Raw genomic sequence first — 12,006 nt, forward strand, 5'->3', positions numbered from 1 at the left:
CTCCCACTGTGTGTGACAGCTATTATTCATTGGACAATTATATTTATTGCAAGTCCAATTCTCGCCTTGATATTGAACCCACAAGGGTGCCAGTCATGAAATTGGCATGTTAAGTCAGGGGTCGAGCAACATTCTGGTTGGGGTCAAATCAGGATTTGATTTTTGCTCTGTCCAAACTTCAAGAAAATGATTTAAAATTTTTACTTGATGAGCATAATTAAATGAAAACATTTGTTTTATATAGGTTTGAAGACAAAGAAGTTTACAAGGATATGAAATTGGTACCATACAAGATTGTGAACAAAGATGGGAAATCTTATATTCAAGTTCAGGTACGAGATGGAGAGACAAAGGTATTTAGCCCTTAGGAAATCAGTGCTATGATTTTGACTAAGATGAAGGAGACTGCAGAAGCATTCCTTGGCAAGACTATAAAGGATGCTGTGGTGACTGTCCCTGGTATGCTTTCTTTTCAACCTTTTTTTTTATGAGGTTGTGGGTAACCAATTGTTGACTGCATTGTGACTGTTAACTTGTGGGCTTGCGCAGCTTATTTTACTGATGCACAATGCCAAGCAACGAAGGATGCTGGTGTTATCGTTGGCTTGAATGTAGCTCGTATTATCAACGAACCCACAACTGCAGCGATAGCTTATGGCTTGGACAAGAAGGGTGGAGAGAAAAATATTGTTGTTTTTGATCTTGGTGGTGGCACGTTTGATGTCAGCGTTTTGACTATTGACAACAGAGTTTTTGAGGTTTTGGCTACAAATGGTGATACCCATCTTGGAGGTAATCTGTCTGAACTCTGTCTGGCAGTTTTACATTACGAATTTGAATACGTGCACAGTGGTTATCATTGACTTCTTTGGTTGGCTTTCGAGCTTTGAACTTACCGGGATGTACACTAATATGCAGGTGAGGACTTTGACCAAAGGATAATGGAATATTTCATCAAATTGATCAAGAAAGAGCACGGAAAGGATATTAGTAAGGATAGCAGGACTGAAATAAGACATTCAATGTGTTCCTTGTAATATAGATATAAACAAAACATCTAAAGAAAAGTAATTGCACAATGATCCAGTCCAAGAAAACAAGGTTTTCCACAAACCAATTAACTCTTCTAGAAAATTCAATAATTCCAATTTAATAATCCTATCGGCCTCTCTTTGTACCTTTTGAGACAATTGCTAGTTTTAAATTGGAATTATTCTTCGAACATATGAATTCGAAAACAAATATTAATCTTATTCTTCTTTGCTTCATATATTTCATGAATATAATCATAATCTTACTTACCTTGTTTTCCTTTATAGATTCCAATGGTATAAACATACATAGATTACTATGGAGTTTAAAATGATTTATAGTAAGGACTATGGCATTGTCAATGCATCTACACATACATCAATATGTGTAAACAAAAGCTATAACTTAATGTATTTAATATAATTTTCCTTGTAATAATTATAATCCAATATCTACCTTGGTTATTCTTTATTGGAATTATCCATAAGGGTCCATACTCCATGATGTGGTGCTACATGCACCTTCTCTGTATACAAAGTCATGTTTATACGTATATGTATATTACTTATGACTAAATGGCTATACATACATTAGTTCATTATATTTTGTTTTGGAATTATGAAATCCTGTAATCTACTGTAGTATAATAAAACATGGTATATTTTTCTTACTCCTTAATCAAAAGTCATAATTAGACTCATAAAAAGATTTAATGATAATTATATAATAAGTTCATTATATTTGTTACATGTTTCTTTATTCGAATTTATTTACCATATTCAACTACATGAAACTGAGAGAAATCTCCATGTAATTACATTCGAAGTCACTTGACGGAAAACTTATTTATTTAGTTTTAAATTGGAGTTATGCCTCTCATGTATGCATTTCATAATAAATGGTAAACATTTCATAATAAATGGTAATCTTATTTTATTTGCTTATATAATTTAAGAATTTAATTATTTAGATTTTTAGAATTAAAGATAAATTAAGAGTTTTTTTTATTGTCAAAATATGGTTTTATATTATATTACCACCATAGATCTATTTTAAATATGGATTTACGATAAGGCGAGATAGATCTAATTTCTTTATGAGCAATTTTTTTTATGAAGCAACATTATTTAAATATTTTGTATAGTTTATTATTTTTTTCTTTTTAAATTTTTAAAAATTTTTATTTGGCCCGACATATTAAAATTTCAATTTTGATACTTCGCTGTAAAATGAGAATCTCGACTCAATAATTTCTTAGATGCACAATAATATAATGAAAAGAGATATATTAGTCAATTATATATATATAATTATATATATATATATATTCTTCTACATAATTCACAATGATAAATAACAATTGAAATTAGATTAACATTTAAACTATAAAATCACAATCATTTGACTGTAACTAGCGACTTTAGAATACTCATGGAGAGAGCACATTCCTCCTCACCAACAAATTGCAAAGAACAATTCCCCTGACCTCATACTTCTTGCATCTGGGAATCGATCAATGTTATAATCCTTAGCGATAATGGTATAATTCTTCCAAGCAATTTTTTCCTTAGTAGCGTGTTTGTTTTACTGGTTTCCACCCTTAACTACCTAGCATTTTTATTTTTATTTTAATTTGGAAAAAGGCATTTCTTTCTTTCTCGTTGTGCTTTATTTTACTTTTCACACAACTTATACTTTCTCTCCAACCCACTATTCAAACATAATCTTTTTCTCTTATTATATTATTTTCTAATTATTAATTTAACATATGCTATTTTCTTAATAATTAATTTTATGAACTTGACCATTTAACGACTTATGTGGAATAACAAAAAATCTTTATTACTCATCTGCACCATCTCCCATAGTTTCCAAGATAAAACATTTATTCACAATACAACATTTAATTAGAAAATAGATAATTTATCAATTCCAATCTTGACCTTTATAACCACTAATTTGAAATCATAATCATAATGATCTAAAAATAGTCCTACTTTTAAAAAGCAAAGAACCGAAGCTATCACATATTTTTATTTTTAATTTTATTTAAAACATTGTTATTTATAATTTTAAAATTTTTATAAAAAAATTTAAGGTAATATTAATAGCATTATATATATTTATGTAGCTAGAAAAAAATATAGCAAATATTGATTTTTATAGGTTTATTACTGGAATTTAAAGATGAAATTTTAAAATATGATAATTAAGAATATGAATTATTATTTTCATTTATATAATGGAATGGATTTAAATTTATAATTTTATTTAAATTTGTTATTTTTATCATTTATTTATATAATATTTTTTAAATGTATTATGTATATATTATAATTTTTCCAAAACTATATATTGTAATTTTATTAATGAAAAGAAAATTATAATAAAATTGAATTAAAGGGACTTAATTTTTTTTATTACAATTTATTATTTATCATTTCTTTAACTAATTTTTAAAATGTAAATCACTTCCACTTCAATATATTTGACTATATGTGATTAAGATATGTATATATTGTTTAAAGTGCAATTTTTAGTAGATGAATTTGGGGCATTTAGATTGTGTAGATAACATAACAAAAATTTAGAATTCTAACAATAAAATAGTGGAGAGGCATGAAATGTTTTAATTACAAGATTTTTTTTTCAATTTATTTATACACATTGGTATTTTTTTATGTCAAGGCTCTTTTTTTCTTTATGTCAAAAAAACATTACATGGAGTATATCCTTGTATCATTGGTCTACTCAAAGAGAAACTAGACCAGTAATACAAATTCTAGGTCTTAAGATTACATAAGTTCTTCCTTATCGCTACATTGTACATGACAAAAATGATGCCAAAATTATCTAAAGGAGTGTTAGCATACAGGCCATTGCTTGCGAAGCACAAATTCAAATTAGACATGGGCTAGATAGAGAGTATTTCCAGGAATATACGAATATTTCTAAGCCACATGACGTAACTTAATTAAACATGACCCAACTAGGAAATATACAGGATCGTATTTGAGGAGACAGGTTACATGATGCCACACTTGCACTATAAAACTAAGAGTTATGTGACCCGGTACCAAATTACCATGAACCACCAACAAGTTGTGCAACCAAAACCTACCTTTGAGCCCAACGATCCCACATAATGTGCAATCATGACCTTCCCACAAATCCATTGGCCAAAGGAATGCCCCAGGACTGGAATACCCATTTGTTTTTACTTACACGCGCAGGACAAGCAGAGGACTGAAGCACATTTGCATAAAATAATATTATTGGAAATGTGCATGGAATGCTCTTACAAGCTAACCACCCCTCCATGAAGCCCGCAATAACCATATCCAATATTATGCCATGGTGGAAACGATTGATAAGTTTGAGTTTACATTATGGAGTGAAATATTATGGAGCTATCAAAATAGACCCTGATTCCCCCGTTGTTAGTGGAGTGTCGCTAGACATGATTAACAACAAGAGAAAAAACTCACATTTTGTGACAATAAAAAATAGTGAGTGAGATCTGAGGCATAATACAAATTACCAGAAGTAAATGTGCAATTTGAGATGCGCCCCATAGTATCCATAAAAATTATCTTCGCTAGAGATAACCCATTATTAGATGAATTGCATCCCCATTCTCCATGCCAGATTTATCCTTTGAAATGTCAATAATATCCCATCCTATCAATTCACCACCACTGAGACTATAACCGACTTAGATAATGGAACCTTTCATAACAAAGATCTATGCGAAGGTGGCTAAATAATCTCGAAATGGAGGCATTTCTAAATGAGGCCAGTGTTGACATGGGGTGATGAACACATCCATGCACTTGAAATGCCATATGAGGTAATTATATTGTTACATCATGAGGGATTTACACCAGGGGTACTCACCCCTGAATTCATTTGATGCTCACCACACCTAAATATCTAATGATGTGTAATGGAGATGGAATGAAGGCGCACTTGAATCTAGATGGATTTCCCTGCCAGAGTGTTTCATCATGACCATAGCATCACAATGAATAATCACCCATTGTGGAGGATAAGTCCTAGAGTGCCAGCGCCATGAATGAGCTTCTCAGCTGATCATGGGTAGGATGGGACAAGTGAGTCTCAAATGGAGAGCGATCTAAGTCAAAACAATGATTTTAGAGGTGATCCACTAACTTATTTATATAATGATACACATGAGAGAGTGATGGAGCATGAATCTGATGAAGTGATGCAACTTTTATGATGTCTTAGTCAATTCTCTAAATCCCTTAAATCTTGTTTGGTGTGCTATATTGTAGTCTCTTGAACATATTTATGATAAGCATTGAACTTCCCTCAATGAGGAGTCGATGTGAATCATATTTGAAGGCCACTAGTACACCTTGTTCTAGGCCCTAGAGTTTTCCCTCATTATTTGTAGTGATTCCCATCTTTCCAGTTGTTGACACTATGATTAACACCCTCCAAAATGTTTCCTACACTTGAAATTTTTATCCTACTAAGGATCCTACAATCTGCTGTTCAATAATGTGTTCATGATGGATTTATGTTTTGTGATATGTTTAAGACTTCTCCTTAGGTTCTACTTGTCAAAATCACTTGGTCACACACGCACAGTCGTATTTGAACTCATGAGCATACTTTATTTGTACAATATTCAACAAACATAGTTCTGTCCATAAAGAAAATGTCTCTGCAATGTTCAGTTCATGTCAATAGTGAGTGTGAACTTTTTTTGATAACACCTATCACTCTGTTTGCGTTTGTACTTTTATTTTGGTGATTTTTCTAAATTGTCATCTTACTCACTTTTGATTTCACGAGTGTTGTTTTCACATTCTCGGTTGTCATTTTGAATTTCTTTCACTTTAATAAGCGGTGTTTTCATGTTATCTTCACTATGACATGTGTCACTTTCAAGTTCATTCACATTTTTCAAGTGTTTCTTGTACCTTTTCTTAAGGTCACAAGTGTTGCTTCTAAATATTCACCCTTGTATGTGTCAAACCTTTACACACCACTAGATTTAGTTTAGGTGGACTTCTCTACATTAAAAGCTATTATATATCATTATAATATGTTCTATACACATTCCTACAACTTAGCACACTTTTAGGTCGCACTCGATAAATTTATCGCAACTTATATTCTACATGGCCTAATGTTCTATTTTAATTTTTGCATGTAGAAATAGGTGTCGATTTGTTGTCGTTACAAGGTGTGATTGATACTCATGAGTCTTGTGTATTATCATGACTTGTATTTATGGAATTTATTTTTGTGATCCATTTTTGAGTCTTGTTAGGATGCATTTCACTCTCTTACTATGTTGGTCCAACACATAGTGATTTTCAGAACTCTTATTGGTCCTCCTTCTTAGTGTAAGTTATGAAGGAATTAGCCCTATATCCAAGCGATGAGATTAACCTACTCAAGAGCCTCAATGATGTAACCTTTCTGACTAATTTTTATGCACTAATTCCTCCTCAATATCATATCAAGTTACTGCACATTATGAACCTTCCAAAGGCAGCCACCTAACCCTTCTTACTTATACTGATTCACTACATTGAGTTTTGATCACCTTTGTCTTGCATGGAACATAGAGAACTCATATCTAACAATGTGGACCTACTCCATCCACTTTCATAGGAAAAACATGCAATGCAAAGACCCTCATATCCTCCCAGTGTAGTCAAAACTTTCTTACACTTCCCTTACTAAAAAGAGAATTCCTCATGAAAAAGCCCACATTGTTGGGTCAAATTGCACTAGCCTAGAAGGAAAAGTGCATTCCAAATCAATAGTGACCCATTGATGAGTCAAACTGTTATTCCCTTATGGTATTTTCTCCCTTTTAGTGCATAGTGTACTCTGAATCTTGAAGCCTCCATACTCCCCTTTTCCCAATGCACTTTTTGACTCAAGTCTCTTCCTTGAAAAGTCTTAAAAATCTTTCCGGGGAATGTGCTTAAAAATATCGATATATGAGTGTGAATATCTTGAAAAGTACTTTCGGGGAATGTGCTTAAAAATCTCAATATACTTATTATGCTTCCTCCCTATCAAAACATTTGAGGCAAGACTAGTCTTATATTGATGTGTTTCAAACTCAGAAAAGAATATAGGACACTACATCTGTAACTGGGATAAGTAGTAAAACTAGGATAATATGTATGGTGAATCAATACTTCCTAAAGGATTGAGACATTTCACTTAGAGAATTAAACCTAAACAGAGAAGTCAAAGTTCTACCAGTGTGTCACCAAGTGTTGACGCAGCGATCAACACCCTCCAAAATTTTGCCTACACTCGAATTTTGAAGCCTAGTAAGGATCTTACGATCTGTCGTCCCATAATCACTTCCTAGTTGATTGATGTTTTACAATATGTTTAAGTATTATTCTCAGGCTCTAATTGTCAATCACACATGCAAAATCTTGGTTAAACTCATGAGTGCTATTTCTTTACACAATCTTAAACAATTATAGCACCATCCATTGAGATAGTTCTTGTGTGATGTTCATCTCATGTTTACAGTTAGTGTGAATTTCCATTCACAACCTCCCTTACTTTCATCGTGTTTGTACTTCTATTTTGGTTGGTTTTCTCAATTGTCATCTTTTACACACTTTCAATTTCACAAGTGTTTCTTTCACATTTGCGATTGTCATTTTGACTTTATTTCACTTTAATAAGTGGTGTTTTCATGTTATCTTATCTTTGGCATGTGTCTCTTTCAAGTTTGATCACATTCTACAATTTGTTTGTATGTTTTCTTAAGGTTGTACGTGTCACTTTTAAGTATTTTCACTTTGTATGTGTCATGCCTTTGGACATCACTATGGTTAGTTTTGGAACACTTCTCTACATTAAATTCTCTTACATACAAATTCATGCATCTTAGCACACGTTTAGTTTAGAGTTGAGACATTTGTCCCAACTTGTATTCTAATTGTCGTAATGTGTCGTTTAAACTATCACACATAGAAATATGTTCCTCTTTGTTTTCATTTAAGGAGTGATTGATATTCATGAGGCATGTGTATTCATATGGCTTGTATTTATATAATTTACATGTGTGATCCATTTTTTAGTCTTTTTAGGATACATTCCTCTCTCTCACTCTATCAGTCCCACACGTAACAATTTATAAAACTGTTATTGGTCATGCTTCTCAGTGTAATTTATGAGTGTCAATGAAGAAACCTTTCCTACTAATATTTGTGCACTAAGTCATCCTCAAGATCATCTCAAGTTACTGCACATTATGAACCTTCCAAGGGAAACTGCCTAACCCTTCTTTCTTACACTGACTCACTACAATTATTTTTTATCACCTTTGTCTTGTATGGCACATAGAGCACTCCTAGCTAACAATGCAGACCTATTCCATCCTCTTTCAGAGGAAAATCATCTAATTAAAGGAAGCACAAATCCTCCTAGGGTAGTCAAAACCCTCCTAGGAAAAGTGGCTTCCTTCCTATGGCTTCCCTTAGTGAAAAGTGCATTCCAAATGAACAAGCCCCCGCTGTCAGGTCAAACTGTGCTAGCCTAGAAGGAAAAGTGAATTCCAAAAAAATATTGAACCCTTGTTGAGTCAAAATTCACTTTATTTAAGGTCTTCTCTCCCTCTTAATGTTAAATTTTCATAGGGCTATATTTTTTTTTCTTTAGATAATTACATTTCTTCATTTGCATATTAAATGCACCCCATGACATCATATCATTTTTTAAATTTACAACATTATTCAGCAACATATGCAATTATATAGAAATAACAATATCATCATCAATGCAACGAGACACAAAGGAACAATAAAATAAAAGCATTCACACATGGAGACACTATAATTGGAATGAGACGGGGAAAAACCCACTATGGAGAAAACCCTTTCAAATTATTCTTCTTACTATATTTTCATTGGATGATTTAGCAATAGAGAGTAAAATGATCCATATATTCAAACATAATCTTATCCAGCAAAATAAGCTAAAAAACATTCGTGAGATGATCCCAACAATGTTAATAATAAAAGCCCTCATTCAGAAGCTTGCAATAAACTATTATTTTATGTAGTCAATTGTCGAACTCTATAGTCAATGGATGAAATTTTCAGTCAAGTAATACAACCAAACCCTAGCTCCCAACCACATGTAGAGATTTATGTACGTTCAACTAAAGCCCTCCAACCACATGCATGAGACTATGTGCCTGTAGTTATAACTAAAAATTACCTATGTCAAGCTTGTGGTTGGAAACTAAAATCCTAAAACATGTATGAGCTTTAGACCCTGCAATCTCGTATATGTGCGAATAAACTTCAACAAACTATCACATACCTATGTGAGTGAAACCAGAGATAGAAGAAGAATGATAATCATGTAATGATGTCCAAATTAGGGTCACTTGACTTGTATTTATATCCATCCATGGGTGTCCAATTTATCTTTTGGGTCGACCTTTCCTTTTGTGCACATGTGGGCTTTAATTCAAAAGTACACTTTCCCTTGTCCAAATTGAGTACTCCAATAGTCAAAATTGGTCCTATCGAAAAGAGAAATCTCTTCCCATGGTTGAAATTTGTTAGTGAACTACCAAATTAACACTCCCTCTCATCTAGGGAGAAATTCCAACAACATCATGTAATCATCATAAGTATCCTATCATCAAATCACATCCTATCTCAAGTATATTGTCATCAAATATTATCACTACTCATCTCTGCTAATATATTCATTTTCTTTTCTCAGATGTTGAACATTCTCGAATCTAAAAGAAGAATAATTTTATATTGGATGGGAGCCTAGGTTACCACCCTTTATTCATTGGGGAGCCATTTCTACTACTCGAAATCATTGCCAGTTGGGAACCCAATGCTACCACCTAGGAACCATTAGAGAGCTTATCATGAGGGAGCCTTGCTCAACCTGGAACCACATCAAAGAGCACATCTCAACCTAGAAACTAATAACAATAAGGAAGGTCCTATTGGAAACTCTCACCTCATTTCCATGAGAATGGGGAAGTTCCTTTGAGACATTATCACCCCTTGTCTAGCAATAGGAGAGATACCACTTACCAAGCAAAGATCACAACCATGCCATGATGTAATCAATGGGCTAGATAACACTTTCTATATGAGATAAGAATCACACCCATCATATTGCCTACTAATATTCCTAAATCAAAAAAATGGCATTCAAAAGTCATGTGGTAGAACATCTGCATCATAATCATCTTGGGTGAGATACCATACTTAGCAAAAGTAACGATCACATATCCCCAAGCACTCTTTGGACCTATTTTCCAGACGGAGAGTGGTAATCCCAAGAACCACAACTTGCAGGTATGATGCCAACTGGGGTATGATCTACATATTACCATGATAGGGGAGAACCATATCCAACCCTATGGGTAAAACATAAGGGTGATATCCTATTTTCTAGTGATCCCTCAACCCGAGGAGCCCTCCATCCTAATTCCTCATGCTAGAAGCTCAGATAGTGAGGAAGAGATAGCTTAGTGTCCTTGATTAGGCCTACTCTTAGTAGATAAGAAACATGTCATTTTTCTCATATCTCGTATTGGCATAAATAACTCAATGAAGAATTCAATCATAATGTCTCAATAGTAGTAGTCTCTTGTTCATGCAACACAACAAATAATATATCTACATATATATATATATATATATATATATATAGGATACCTTATTCATGCTCCCTTTCATAGAGGAAATAACCACAAGCCTAAGCTTGTCTCATACAAGAACATTGTCTCAATATATGAAGGTATCTCAAGTCCAGCTATATATGGGATTCTCTATCAATTGGGTCTCACTATTTATTATCACAATGTATTATTGGCACATCCATAACCTGTTCAAAATATCTTTCCAAAGAGTTTATTCAACCTTCCCCATAGCTAGTTGTGTTAGCAACATCATACTCAACCTCGATCATGCTTAAAGTTACATACTTTCCATCCAAAATATCATGGTAGATCTCATACTAAGGAAGCACCTAGTTGTACTCATCTCATCAATAAAAATCCCAAAAAACATCAATTGATCAATGTAGTCACATATGACAGGAACAATATCATAGATGAAAAATTGATCATCCCATGAAAATATCTCAAATTGAGCTTCGCGGCAACCCAATGCATATGAAGTGGCTCAAATATGGATTGAATCAGATTTTATTCCAAACATATGTGTATACGAATGGGTGTTCACATGAAACATCAACGCTTCAATCAATTATAATTTTTCAAGTCAAGTTCAAAAATATCTCTTCATAACCTTTTCAAATTCAATCAGAGTGTCCATGGATTTGCATTTCCACTTTGTAAAAACTCTTCAATAGCTTCACGATATATATTTTATTTTCCAAACTTTAGCCAATAATTCATCATGCCATAATTCTTCATTTTGAACTTCAAATTTCAACTCCCTCTTACTTTTATCATCAGAGGTTCATTAACTGTTAAGAATATATCATAATTATATAAAACCAAAATCAAAGGCATACATTAGACCACTTTGAAGTAGAGGTTTGTATCGGTACATCTTTCAGGCTTCAATAGGTAACTACTAATGCAAACATACTAGGCTCGAGAAGCTTGCTTCAAACCAACAAATGTTATCTACAAACATTATATTAATGAAGGCAATATACACAGCTTCACACAAAGCAATGTTGGGTAATCAAATAAACTATGTAAATGTATCAAGACTTAGATGCCAAAATTAAAGTTGTTATGAAAGTGATAAAATTTTCTGCCAATATCACTGTGACAAACTCTTTTGACCGAGTGTCATGTTACAGATGTTCTTATTATAACTTTTGTAACCTTTGGTGCTTTGATAATATCCAAGAAAAATAACTTCACTAGCCCTTGCATCAAAGTTACCAAGATTATATTCATTCCCCTTGATGTAACAATTACTTCAAAAAACTTTTAAATGC

At 32.9% G+C, this 12,006-nt stretch overlaps 1 protein-coding gene across 1 annotated transcript; it reads left to right on the forward strand.

Annotated features, from left to right (window-relative positions):
- Positions 1-313: 313 nt before the first annotated feature.
- LOC149191008 (luminal-binding protein-like) lies at positions 314-863 on the forward strand. Its single transcript, XM_089410637.1, has 2 exons — positions 314-459; positions 550-863. Exons 1-2 carry the CDS (start codon positions 381-383, stop codon positions 861-863), a joined length of 393 nt encoding a protein of 130 aa, XP_089266763.1. The 5' UTR covers positions 314-380.
- Positions 864-12,006: the final 11,143 nt, after the last annotated feature.

Source organism: Pinus tabuliformis, chromosome 3_1 (genome assembly GCF_031772625.1).
Source record: "Pinus tabuliformis cultivar Carrire ecotype Pingquan chromosome 3_1, CPIR1, whole genome shotgun sequence".
NCBI lineage: Eukaryota > Viridiplantae > Streptophyta > Pinopsida > Pinales > Pinaceae > Pinus > Pinus tabuliformis.